The sequence below is a fragment of the Coturnix japonica genome, chromosome 5 (genome assembly GCF_001577835.2).
Source record: "Coturnix japonica isolate 7356 chromosome 5, Coturnix japonica 2.1, whole genome shotgun sequence".
NCBI lineage: Eukaryota > Metazoa > Chordata > Aves > Galliformes > Phasianidae > Coturnix > Coturnix japonica.
In genome coordinates, this window is record NC_029520.1 from 2,857,011 (window position 1) to 2,871,209 (window position 14,199).

Below are 14,199 nucleotides of genomic sequence, written 5' to 3' on the forward strand. Positions count from 1 at the left end.
GTGCATTGCAGCCATTTAACCTGCAGAGGTGTCTGGCAAGTGAGTTACTCTTGTAGAGGGTGGGTTTTCCTGCCCCATCTTCCAAACAGCTCTCAGTCTCCATTGTTACCCTCTAAATTATCAATTCAAACAGTTCTCCCAGCAATTGGTTTGGCTTGGTTGAACCTTCTTAAAAGTCCACAAAGCTTTTTAAACATCTCCAAATCTGCCCACTGCAAAACATGAACTTTCATTCCATTAATTCAGTGGGGCTACAGCAACAGAAGGAACCTGTTTGTAAGAGTAAATGCGATGTTCAGTCTGCACACCTGCAGCAAGGCCAAGGTTTTCTAATCTGAGGCAACCGAGATGGAAGAGACTATTTTGTAAACCTTTGTGAACTCACAAACTTTATTCAGTTCAGCTTCTTTTCATTAAAACTAATCATAGGTCTGTCTTCTTGACCGTAGACCTGGAAGTAGGTGCACAGCATTCCTGTAGATGTGTGCATTTTGGTTTGAGGGTCTCAGCAAACAAAAGTGCTGGGCTAAGATTTATCAAGGTGCCTCTTTGTCGCCCTTGCAGAAGGCCTCATAAGGCCACAAGTCATCTCAAATGCCAGGTCCTAAGCCACGCTATCCTACATAAAAGTCATAAATTGTAGGAGGAGGTACAAATTCCCTATCAATATTCTGCACAGACCTCAGGCACAGGGAGAATAACGCAGTGTTAGGATTACTGAATGAGTGCTCTGTGTGCACTAAGTCATTAAAAACCTGCGGAACAGTCAACCATGACTGCACAAAAATAAATACAGAGCTGGCCGTAAATATTATCCCTTCACCTGCTTCTTCAAGTAGAATTTTATAAGGATGTTTGTTAGAGGGAATGATTTTTTTTTTAAAACAAGGAGATTTTGGTATATTTCAATTGAAACCATATGTTTGGTCTTCGGCTGCTCGAATACAAAGTAAGTCTAGTTTTAAATTTAATGCGCTGTTAAAAACACCTAAATAAAAATCTGCACAAATGTGCTAAGATAAAAAATGGACCTTTTCCAACTTCTTAAAACCAGGTCTGGGAATACAAGTGAAATTTACTATGGAAGCATTGTTTTGCTTTATTCTTTATTTGCCACACAGGGAAAGGTATGGGAGATGAGGTTATATCAGTCAAATCCTGCCTTTGTTCATTATTTCCTATCTCTCAGGTATATCTGAAGAAAAGATACTACCATAAAAGTAGTTTTATTTCCATTTGATCTGCAGTAGGACATGGAAAGATTAAACTCTTGTGTGTTCTACGCGGTTGGTTAGACTGAACATGTGGGTTGAAGCTCTAAACTCACCACCAGGGATGTTAAAGCCATCGTGAGAAGAGGAAACTTGATGATTAATCAGTATAAGGTTTGTCCATTTTTTTCAGGAATTAATCCCAATCGTGATAAGGCTGTGCATGTGAATCAGAAAATGCTTTGAGATCCTAGATCAAATGAATGAATTTGATCACAGGACTGCAAATCCTTAACAACTGTATCAATGGACTGATCCCATTTGAAACTATATCAGCATTTTCCCACCAGACTCCCTCAGATTTCTTCCAAAGCTTTTATTCAACTTCTTTTCCAAGCGTGCTGGAGCAAAACATGGCAGGTTTTGAGCTTTTTCTATTTGTGAGAGAGAGAAAAGGAAGAAGTATTTCTTTAAATCCTAAAACACACTAAATTCTTGTCAAAAACAAGGATGCATTCTCTATACTAATGAATGAACTATATTTCCATAACATTTGCCAAGTATATACAATACACATACAGCCTTTTCACTTTCACATACAGCATAAAAAGTAACACAGAAAGCAACGAAAACCAAATCAACATTTTAACAGCACAACATGCTGACTCGGTAACAAACCACATTTACAGTGCTGGGAAAACTTCTCCATGTTCTGGCCAACAATGATGCTTCCAAAGTGTTTTCATTTCCACTGAGGAAGTGTTATTATTTCCACTTCAGGAACCTTACTGAAGCAATAGCAGAGATATCCCTTCTGGGGTTTGGAGTTTTTTCAACAGCAGAAGGAAACTTCACTAGTATGCTACCAATAGATTTTGACTCCATTTCTCTTTTAATCCCTTCCCCTTCCCACGAGGCATCCAGATGCAGCACTCCTCGAAACTAACCCAAATACATCCACAGTTCTCCACTTTAACCAATGTATATTTATATGCTATAAAGACAGGATGTGTAAAATGTTTGTCTCTGCATTTTTTCTGCCAACGTTGAACTCATTTTATTACTGGCTGAAGTTGAGGCAGATTCAGTCCTGATTGCGTATTCTTTCAAGACGAGCAGCCTGGCAGACCCTTTTTATTTGCTATATTCTCATTCAGCCTCAGACCAAACTTTGCTCATAAATACTTGTGTTTTTTAACTCAATTTATTGATTATCTAAGTAGGGCTCACAGGACTATGCGCCCAGTCATGACTGTGGTTTGACTCTGAAATAACATAGAACCATAAAGGTTGCAGAACGCCACTAAGATCGCCCAACTTGACCACAGCCCATTCCCAAAGACCATGTCCCTCAGTACCATATCACCACAGTTCTTGAACACCACCAAGGATGGTGACTCCAGCACCTTCCCAAGCAGCCTACCTGACAAACGTATGAGTTTTCAAAATTTGTAAGCTTGTAAGTTACAAAAGAGCTGTTTATATAGTTGCTGTAAGGGAACCTGTTGATAGCAGCATGATTAACCATCTGAGGCAAGTAACTAGTCAGCTGCAGGAGCACAGGTGAAGGGGTGAAGCCTGACTCTACCACTCCTAGATCCCATTTAAGGGCTGACCACCACTAAGATAGCATCTCTTTCTGGGGATTGCTCCTTTGTGGAGTTTTTGTGGTGAGCCTCAACCCTGGTGAGCACCCATCTTGACTGAAAGCCTCAGTATTGGTGAGTCTTTTCTTAGATACTCTTTGGCTCTCTATTTACTCTAATTCCAATTATACAGTTGTATTATTCCTACTATTCAGTTACGTGTGAGAAATCTTTTGTTCAGCTTTCCAACTTGGAATTAAGTTTACTTCTTAAGATTTCAGTATAGTCACGTGCTGGCACTGGGACGTTCAGCACAACTTATGCTTCAGCATATTCATGCTTAGTTTGTGTTGACTTCCAATTTTATACTGAATGAAGTGTTTTACAAAAGTTACATGTTAAAAATCTAATCTTTTTTGCAGATTTTCTGGTCGTACTTTTATGTTCCTAATATTTCTATGAAAAACTGGCATGATTCTGACATGTATCCCGTACTCGTATCCCTCAACTGGTGATGATAAACCTTCAAGAGCAGAATGAAATAGTGATGACTGCTGTAACTGTTGCACAGCCAAGTGGTAAGAACCAATATTTTTAGCTATGTTTAAGTTGTCAGGCATTCACTTGGTCTGGCAATATTTTCAACATCTCCTTTTGTAAGTAACTGGGAAAGTTACTGTGTATTTATAAGCCAGCCAACTATTAATATATCAAACAAAATTATATACTTTTCACTTAAGAAAAACATACATATTGAACATGCTTTAGTGAACTCTGACTGGGGCATTATTTGTGCTAGAAACAATTACTATTTAGTTTTGTAACAGCTGGATATTGCCAGACTGTTGGAAAGTATTGAAAATATTGTGTTGGATGAAGAACAGAATTAGTGGGGGATAAATACCTAAGCTAATATTGACACCTAAGTTGATGCCATTTGAGCCTTTGGTACTACATCCTACAATTAGACATTACACTCACATACTTGTTAGTCTCGTGTTTAAACAAGGTATCTTCTATACGAAGCTGTATATATACTGTTCACAGTAGGGAAACACAAGGCAGTAGTCAGCAAACAGCATTTATACCTTAGAGCCTGTGGGGCCTTTAGGACCATATAACGTGTACCTGTTCTCTAAGTTACTGACTGCTTACAGCCAAAGCGTTCTGATGCTGCTAAGTTTAATGTGATCAGTAGCAGAAATAGCAACCTGAAAATCAACCATAAAGCATTGCCTGTGGAAAAAGATGGTGCACGCATCACCCAGCGCTGAGCCCGGCACTACATATTTGCCTTTGGTTCATTGACAATTTCTGGAGGCCAATTTTGGTGCTGTTGCATTAGCAGGATATCTTTTTAAGCAGAATAAATGCTGCTGTTCTTCACATTATTACAAACCTAATGCTGCTCAGAGGAAAAAACAATGGCTTTAGCAGTGCAGAGCACACTGTGCCAAGTATTTGTCAAAAGACAGTATCAGTATCCCTCTTTATTTGTATTTCCAATGCTTTTTCCTCGTTTTATGCAAAAAGCAGTTTTTACATGCTTAAGCAGACACACTAGGTTAAGTGCTGTCGCCGTGCAGTCAGTGGGACTGTTGACAATGCCAGGATCACCATGGATGCCTCCATGGGAGCATGTCACAAGGAGCAGCTATTTCCTGGCTGCATCCCAAAATATGACCAGATATCTGACCTCATAGAACTAGCTGTAAGGGCTCCTAGTAGCAGGCATACTGTTCAGCGTAAAACTGCCCTCTCCTGTATTACAGTAAAAAAAAAACCCTTGTGTCCTCCTCCTGTTTCACTGCCTTCTGTGCCTCACAGATAATACTAGAAACTACTTTTAAGAGCTTCTGTGCTGACTCTGTTGTGTTGTTGTTTCAGACACAGCTGTGATGCTGCTGCTGATGTTGGCTGTGATGTAATTATCTGATCCTTCAGCTCCCATCTTCTTACATAAATGTAAATGTGCCTTTCAGTATCTTTTGGGTAAAAAGACTGTTTTATTGCCTGTATGCAAAATGTTTTATGAACAAATAGAAAGGATTCATGTCAGATTGTCTCAGTGTATTCTAAAGACAATTGATTCTTTGGATTCATCCACAATTCATCCACAATTGAGGTTGTGGATGCCCCGTCCTTGGAGGTGTTCAAGGCCAGGTTGGACGGGGCCCTGGGCAACCTGATCTAGTAAAGGTGTATGTTTGGTGGCCCTGCCAGGCAGGGGGGTTGGAACTACATGATCCTTGAGGTCCCTTCCAACCCGGGTAATTCTGTGATTCTGTGATTCTGTGTGATCTGTGATTCTTAAAAGGGATTTTGGAGAGATGATGGCCACTTTGTTAAAGTATTGCTCTGTCGACTTAAGCCTGTCTCTTTCCCTTTGCTTGATTATTACCTATGTTCTCAGTAAAAATTTAGGATTTTGTCATGTTGTGATACTGATCCAGATAGGTATTGCCTTAAATTAGGCTCTTGCACATCCTTCAGCAAGCCCCAACTCTTACTAAAGCTTTGCCTACTGGGTCACGAGGGCTGCAGATCCTGAACTGCAGCCATCATCCAGCAGCAGAGACATTCCAGGTGGGATATTTAAGGCAAGATTAGTTGGATAGAAAATTGAAATAAACACAGATAAATCCATGTTGGATTGCGAACAGTATTGGCAGGGAGCAGCAGACACTTCTTCATCTCTTAAATTATGAGGAGAGAGAGAGAAAAAGAATTTGCTAAGGCTGAAGTTTTCACCTACCAAGGCACCGGAGAGCAGAACTGTGCTGACAAAGCTGAGCTGAGAGATTTACAGTGCGGTCCTTCCATGAAGAGACATCAAGAGGGGAGCCCACCACAACGCAGTGCCAGCCAAACCAGCAAGCTGGCAGCCATCAGGAAACCAACCTGTGCAGGTGCAGTGCTGCAGCTGGCATGGAGCGGGGAACCAAGTAAAATATTGGGTGAAACAAGAGCATCCTGGGAATAAATTTGTTTGAAAGAGCCTCTGTTGGCAAACACACACTGAGGATAAATGCCAAGCAAGCTTAGCTGAAGGAGCCCTAGACCTTTTATAGAAAGCTGAAGCACAAAAGCTTAGCCTAATCCAGCCTATTTATATTAGTGTTTTCTGAGCTTAATTACGAATATAAAATGTTTCCAAACATGTGGAGTGTTTTGTGTTTGGATAGCTGGTCTGGTTTGGGCTTCAGCAGAGCAAAGGAAGCTGCTTTTGGACTCCACAGATACTGTGCACCTCCAGGTCTATGGGCACACAGCCTCAATGGACCCGGGGCATGAGAGGATGTTCAGAGCAATGACGCAGTCAGCTCCTGCTCTGCTGTCTCTGGGCTACATTTTGGTTGCTGACTCGCTGGTTTTGTTTTAGCTCTTTTTTTCTCAGTGTTTGTCAGTTGTATAATGTTCTGTGCATGCCTAAGAGCTCTCAAGTCACTACTTGGGACAATGATAGTTAGAGGTTATCACTGAGGCTAGGCTCATCACAAGGTCAGGACAAAGGGGTGTGGCTTTAAACTAGAAAAAGGGGAGGTTCAGATTAAATGTTAGGAAGAAATTCTTTACTGTGTGTGTGGTGAGGCACTGACACAGGCTACCCAGAGAGGTCGTAGATGGTCCAGCCCATCCCTGGAGGTGTTCGAGGCCAGGCTGGATGTCACCCTGGACAGTCTGATCTGGAGAGTAGCAACCCTGACCAAGGTAGGGGGCTGGAACTAGATGATGTTTTAGGTCCTGTCCAACATAAGCCATTCTATGATTTTATGACTATTCTTCTGTAGACTCTGTTTTGTACTTAGGGGCCTTTCCCTGTCCTTAAGCCCACTAGTGTGCTCCCAGGAACCTATACCACTTACCTATTGCAGGAACCTGCAAAGCAGAACCTGCAGGCAGTGCAGAATGCCAGCTGCATGGTAATGCTATGACAGTGGGTTTCAAACCTCATTGCTCTGTAGACCTGCTTGAGGAGAGTAGTTGGGAACTGCAGTCCTGGTGTAAGAGGTTAGAGCAGCCTGTCTTGACAAAATGAAGACACAGTCCTGCAGCCTAATCTCAGCAACAAGGCCATTCAGCAGGGTCCTCTCAGATCTCTCTGGAGAGCAGACCTAAGCCTGGTGCTTCCTGCCCAGTGTCTCAGCTCCTGCTTAATTCTGGGTGAAACACTCCTACTCTGCATGAGACAAACATAAATGAGACCAAGAAGAGCAAAGATGTTTCAGCAGGGCCATGTTTAGAGAGCTCGGAAATATTTCCCAATAAAGTAAGTCATAATCATCCCAGTTTATACAGTACGTGGAAAGTGCTGGATGATAGTTGGAATATTTAAGAATGCCTATTAATAACGATGTGTACATATTTTTGTATGCAAAGCTTTCATGGACAGCAGCGGGAATCTGACCTCCATGTGCCTGTGTGATCTCTTCAGTTTGGCGACTGCTTCCACGCCAGAAGATGTGAAAAGACCCAGTGTGCACACTCGCTACGCACGAGGTTCTACCCTGCTGCAATCCAGTTGCACGAAACACTTCGAAATTCACTGAGCGCGGCGGGACGGACATCATCCGCTCTTTCCCAAGGCAAGCACGACTGAGGTTGTCTCCTAGAACAGCCCGGAGGGAAGGAGGGCGGGGGGGAGGGAGGCGGGGGGCGGCCCGACACGCCGGCGGGGCGATGCCCGGAGGCCGGCCCGTCCCGTGCGGTGCCGGGGCCGCTACCTCCGCTCTCGGAGCGGCTTTTAAGGGCGGCGCGGCTTGAGCTGAGCGCAGAGCTCCGGCCGGGCTCCCGGCCCGCAGCGGCGTTTGGGGCGGCCCCGCGGGGCGCCCATGGGGCGGGGGCAGCGCGGCGCCGGCCGGCCCTAGGCTGCACGCAGCATGCCGGCGCTGCGTTTGCTGTGGTTCGGCTGCCTGTGCAGCCTGTGCCGCGGGTATTTCGAGGGCCCGCTGTACCCCGAGATGTCCAACGGCACCCTGCACCATTACTTCGTCCCCGACGGGGACTACGAGGAGAACGACGACCCCGAGCGCTGCCAGCTGCTTTTCAGGGTGAGCGAGCAGCGGCGGTGCGGCGCGGCGGCATCGGGCGAAGGGCTGAGCCTGCGGGAGGAGCTGACGGTACTGGGCCGGCAGGTGGAGGACGCGGGTCGGGTGCTGGAGGGCATCGGCAAGAGCATCTCCTACGACCTGGACGGGGAGGAGAGCTACAGCACCTACCTGCGCCGTGAGTCCGCTCAGATCAGCGACGCCTATTCCAGCTCGGACCGCTCCCTGAGCGAGCTGGAAGGCAAATTCCGGCAGGGCCAGGAGCAGGGGGGCCGCGAGGAAGCCCGCCTGGGCGACAGCTTCCTGGGGCTGCTGCTGCACGCCCGCGCCCTGCTCCGCGAGACCCGTGCCATCTCCAGCGGGCTGCGGGACAAGCACGACCTGCTGGCCCTCACTGTGCGCAGCCACGGCGCCCGCCTCAGCCGTCTCAAGAACGACTATCTGCGGGCCTGAGCCTGCCGCCGGCACCCAAGGATGCCGCCCAGCCACCTTGGAAACACTTATTTATTGTATAGGACCTCCCGAGTGAACGGCAGGTTTGTGTTGAACGGAAGGGTGGAGGTATACCTACAAAGTTGCCCTGTTTCATAGCATGCAATGGACGGAGTGTTCTCCTCTTGCAGCATTAGCTCTCTGCTTGTCGCAACACCCACATGTGCAGCAGGCGAGCAAACTCCTCCCTTTGGTACTGTCATTTGTGGCGAACCCTCTGTTAACTCTTAACCTTATGTAATGGCATGTATTGTACTCATGTAAAGTATTGTTCTGCTGCGTAACTCCAAAGTGAGATTTCCATCTGCGCTCGGGAAGCTGGGATCTCATTCTGGCAGGGTCTGTGCTCCTCGCGGCTTTGCTTATCGGTGGCTCTAAGCTATTGAAACCCCAGAGCCAGCCAAAAAGGCTGATGTCAGATCCCAGGAATGCCAGTGGAGGCTTTTATAGCAAGAAGAAGGAGCCCTAGCGGTGATTGCAGTCTCAGGTCCCAAATTCAGTGCCTGGTTTCTCAGAGCATGTTTCTAAAGCAGACAGAAGGTTCTGGTCTGTTTCAGCATAGCGACATTTCCCGTTGGTGCCTTTGTACTTTTGCTAGCTAAGCTATTAATAAACCTATTCGTGTTCCTGGACAATAGCAGAAGCGCCTGGTGGGAAGAAGGGGGAGGATTGTTTGGGTTCTCACACTCCTCGCTATGTAATCTTCAACTTGGGGTAATGTGGCTACTGGATTACAGACAATGCAGGCAGCATCACTGCTCGGACGAGAGAATTTTGTGTTGTTTTAATAAACGTTTGAAAACCGTGTTAAGGCACGCTGGTTTTGTACCCTTCTGCTTGAGACGCTCTTGGTTTAAAACATGCTGGTGTAATGTATTTTTAAATTGTAAGCATGTAGATCCTGCCAAACTAAATAACTTGCTTTTTAGTGAAACCAAATAAAAGTTTACAGACTCAAAAGGTAAGCAGGTTTCATTCAAAGGAACTATGTTATTGTAATGGTCTTTTCCAACCTTAATGATTCTATGATAACGATACCAAAAAGCGCGTAAGGCTCTGTTTGGATTTTGTATGCCTTTTTAAGAAGCCAGTGTATGAAACTAGCAACCTCACAGCAATGAAAGAGAAGCTGTTTTATGAGTGCTTGAGGGCTGATCCCGCTACCTCTGCCCACATTCAGTTCTGCACTGGTCTGCAGACCATCTGGCTAAGTGAGTCCCCTCAGAGCTGTTGGGGGTCCATGTAAGTCACCTGGGACCAGAGCATTGAAGGCATCAGGAGGTGTCTCACAGTGTTCTGTGCTTACAGGGCTCGGGGACCATCCCATTTATCTCAAAGGTAAGGAAATGTATCAGTGCCCAAGCAGGATATTTTAGGATGGCAGCTTATACCTTTAGATCCTTAGTGTCTTTGAAGATCTGGAAAACCAGAAGCATTGCATTGGCTGAGTTCAGTGGAACTACCCAGTGTTGTTTTCGTGTATGCTTTCAAGGGAGAAAATGTGACAGGTTCTAACTCTGAAAAAAATGGTTTATTTGTCTATTTGTCATACTTTCCTAGCCACTAAGGCCTTCTTATCACTGAAAACTCACAATATATTTTTACCTGGGAAGCCTTACAAGCCCAGTAGCAGCTATTCTGAGCCAACAGCTCCACCTGTTGTGTCCATAGCATCGAGTTTGGGCTCTCTGCTTAATTTTTTATTTTTTCTTTTTTTTACCCTAGAGCTGAAATTGACTCAGTGTTTCCATCAGAGATCTGGAAATTTCAGAAATATATATGATATTTCCTGACTTTGTTAAAGAGATGATGATATTGAAGAGCAGATGATGATGTTTGCTGAAAAGAAAAAAAAAACAAGTCATGCAAATGGAACAGAGGGCAACAGTCAGAGAGAGCTCACATAGAGCTTCAGTTTTCTTTGACGTTCAGCCAGTGTCTTAACTCATTAAGAGTCAAAGCCAGCCATTAAGAGACCAGATTCTTCTCCAGGCAGCTTCCTTCTGCAGTCAGTGCTCAGTTGTAGCCAGTCATCTGCCTACGGATATACACTGAGCTGAAAAAACTCAGTGTAACTGTGGAGCGGGCAGCTCGCACCAGCACCAATAAAAGCAGAGAAAGAAAAGGCTTTGCTTGCAGATGGCAGCAGTTGGAAACAACTATATCTGTGCCAGCTCAGTGGCTGTGAATTCAGAATGGTGGTATAAATCATGGCTTTCTAAGTTAAAGCTTACAAAGTTTCCAAGGTTGACCTACCCAGGACAGTTCTGATAAAGAGAGAGTAGGTAAGGGAGGATTTCAAAAGCATGGTAAGCCTCTCAAGGATCCCATGTGTGCCAAGCTGAATGGATTCTGCAGTTACATTGCTGCCCCTGTCTGTTGTCACATGTGCGGCTGCAGAGGACCAAGATGTGTACCTTGCAAGCAAAAACATACTTGCCTCAGACAAAAGAAGCAACAGGCACTGGCTACAGTCTTGCCTGTAGTTTGTGGAGAAGGGAGAAATCCTGCTGGGTGTGCTTGTTGCTGTTGGTGCAGCTTATTGAAATGAGCTTCATGACGCTTTAAGAGATGTTCACTTGTGCTTGTCTGATGTCACTTTTGCTATGGATACAGGAGTTCTCGGTATTGTTTAGTGAAATGTATTTGCCAGCTATTACTCTTCAAATAGTCCTGCATGTTTGAAAGCGATCTGTCGTTTTTCTGTCTGCTAAGACATATTTTTATTTACAGTCAACTGTGGAATTGAATCCCTCTTTCTTTGCTTTTTGGCTACCCACTAGCCTAAACTTGGAAAACTTAAGGGTCTGTATTCTGTTCCTGAAGTATATGAAACTGGCAAAAAAACCTGCCCCAAATGCATGTCCTTAAAGAAAAAAAATTGCTTTCACTAGAATATGTATGTATAAAGAAGCCTATAACTCTGTGATTATTTTATTTTCTTCATAAAGTTGTCATCCTGCCTCTAAGATCAGTTTACAATTGGAAAAGACACCATTTAAAGACTGGTGCTGGAACAAGAAAAACATATGGTCTCCATAATCATTATGTTTTTAATGATGTGGCTTGGAAAGAGTCATTCGTGGCTTGTAGAGTCATTCATCCTCGCGAACTGCCTTACCTTGGGGAGGTATCGTTGACTGTCTCCAACATACCATTAACATTCCTTCATAGGAAAAGACAAAGCCAAGCGTATTGTATTTTCTCAGATGACAGCCTTGCTTAGGCTGCACGCATACCTCTTTTAAATAGTCTGAGACTGCCTGCTTAACAGCAGTTGTTCACATCTGAGCTTTCTCTGGGGAAAAGGGAAGTCCTTGGAGAAGCTTGGGTTAGGGAAAGATTTGTTATCCAGCAATAGTTATTGGCAAGTGCAGGATGACTGAAAAAGCTGCGTACTTCCATCATACTTTCCATACTTTTTCCATGCTGCAAACACTTCAGTGCAAGTGCAGTTACCACCATAAATCAGTTATGCTGTAAACAATAGAGGCCTTACTATATAGAGGCTGTCCAAATTGCAAACTGTTCTTGGTTGGTTTTTTTTCCTGTCTACTTGTCATTTCTTTTTGAAAACAACATGACCTGAATTTTCAGTTTAGGGCTAGAATTACTTCAGCGGGCTGTGAATAAGCCTCTGGTCTTACATTCTCAGCTATTCGCCTTAAATTTGTTGAAGAGCTTATTGTGCCTTTACCTGGGAAATGATTATGAAAGAAATCTTTCCCATACACTTCCTGCGTTGACAGCTCTCTGGTTAATCAAGAACAGCTTACCTTTTTCTTTGTTAAGAGCAGGCTTTGTCCTCTTTTTGTGGATGTGAGTTTGTTTCTAACCCAATGTGACTAAGCTGTGATTCATATTAAAGCACAGAGTAATGTGAACATTACTTTCCTATTCTGCTACTTTCTTACAGAGTATTTGCAAAGATTTTTAATTATTTGATTCTAAAGGCACAACAAAGCAAAGAATGAAGCTTTCCCTTACAACACACAATGCTTTGTCAGTTCAGGTTCAAATTGGATCCCAAGGACTGCTTTTCTGTCTTGCAGACTTCTCTGAATTAGAATCAGAGCGAATGTGTTGTCCCTGTCCCCGGACACGCAGGCACCCCCAAATAAACAGGGCTATGGGCAGACAAGCTGCATAGATAAGTTGAAGAGGAGATGCTTCTACCTTCAGAGCAAGCCCTACCTGCAGCTCCTGCCCTCCTTCTTGTGTGATGGCAAACCTGGTCCCCCCCTGGACCTAACACTACTGGTGCTGACCAGTGTTTGTCCAGTCTGACCTAATCTCCTAAAAGTGCTCTGTCTTGGTCATTGGAGTCTGAGATGCACTTCTCCCTCTGTGATCATGATTTCCTAGCCCAGTCACTCCGTGCTCTTTATTTGCACAAATGTGAGTGCAGAGGGATAAACCTGCCCTGAATGAACTAACGTTCACCCTCCTCTCATTTACCCTAGAAACTAATCTGTGAGCAGGCCCAGTTTTTGTTTCTGACATCTTTCTTTTTGAGGCAGTTACAGATTTCAAAAGGCCGAGCATCCCCCTGTGCTACATACATACTGATTTATATTTCCTACCCTAATGGCTTTACCTTTGTGTCTGCTTCCACAGCCACGTGCAGGCTGAGTGATGTTTATTTACTTATGTAGTCTTACTGAATTTAATGTAAGCTGTCGTACATTTCTAAGCCTCATTTCAGCCTACCCTGCAACACCGAGTTACTTCATAGAGTAACCGATCCCTTCAGGATGCTACACTGCTCCAGGCTGCTGCTGCCGGTCCTTTTCACATCCCTCTGGGGCTTTTCCACTGTTGTCTTCCAGCTCCTGAAGATCCCACATCAGATCACAGGCCCACTGCACGTTGCTACTTCTATCTCTTCAGCATGTGTGCAGATCTGAAGCTGGCAGGACCAGAAAACCACCATTATTTTTTATAAACTTCATTCAACAGGGAATACTGGTAGACTCTTTCTTCTGTGGTGAGGTAACATGTTGACTGGACAGAAATCAGAGTTTGCTTTCTAAGGACATCCTGCTTTTTATGCTTTCTGTGCTTTTTGCCTATGACTTGGAGTTTTGCAGTGCCCATTGCTGCCAGCCTTCAAATCATCTGGCATTGACTGCTCAGACTATTAGTCATATTGAAACCCACAGCATTACCCCCACTGTATCATAGCACTCCATATGAATGGTGGAGACAGAGTGAAGTCCAAAGGGACTAAGTTAACTAATCTTGCACAACAGGATTCTGTAAAATGATACTGTGATAGTAAAAAGACACAGAAACGTGCCACAAAATAAATAAGCTCCAGATTTTCACTGCACAGAACTTCTGACGTGCCCCTTTTAAAATTCCTTATTTTATATCCAGCAAATCAAAACGGAGCACTAATGAGTCATATTTTGCTGAGTTATTATGTAATCCTGAAGGCAGTTTGTTTTAATTTCCACTTGGATAGGGATACTTTTCCACTTACATATTACGTAACGCTCCTTATAAAAATAGAGACTCGGTCTCACAAACACCTTGGAGTGTTCCTGTTACAGAATGAGACTTGTGACCAGAGCAGTATCTCACACCCTCCTTATTATGTTTATAATATCACAAACCATTCTCTGTTTGTTTGGTTTTTTTATTAGTATTATTATTTTGAGCTTGATGGGCACATATACTTACATACACTTGAATACTTTATGTTAATGACAGATCCTGCTTGTTAAGATACTCAGTTTGAAGTCCTTGTTGCTAACTAAGAACACTTGAGAGATTAATTATAAACGCATATAACATGAAATGTTTTACATCAGTCAGCGTGCATTTAACAGAATGCTCACTGCTCACAAAAGATAACAA

The 14,199-nt window shown here is 43.9% G+C and overlaps 1 protein-coding gene and 1 long non-coding RNA gene across 2 annotated transcripts in view; both read left to right on the plus strand.

Moving 5' to 3' along the window:
* Nucleotides 1–4,855, plus strand: part of LOC107314304 — a 34,627-nt gene extending 29,772 nt beyond the window's left edge. The window contains exons 5-6 of the long non-coding RNA XR_004307480.1: nucleotides 3,220–3,375; nucleotides 4,685–4,855. This is a non-coding gene — a long non-coding RNA (uncharacterized LOC107314304). The remainder of the gene's footprint in view (nucleotides 1–3,219; nucleotides 3,376–4,684) is intronic.
* A 2,625-nt stretch (nucleotides 4,856–7,480) lies between these two features.
* Nucleotides 7,481–9,302, plus strand: FIBIN (fin bud initiation factor homolog). The gene has a single exon (XM_015863430.2). It carries the CDS (start codon nucleotides 7,678–7,680, stop codon nucleotides 8,296–8,298), a length of 621 nt encoding a protein of 206 aa, XP_015718916.1. The 5' UTR covers nucleotides 7,481–7,677; the 3' UTR covers nucleotides 8,299–9,302.
* Nucleotides 9,303–14,199: the final 4,897 nt, after the last annotated feature.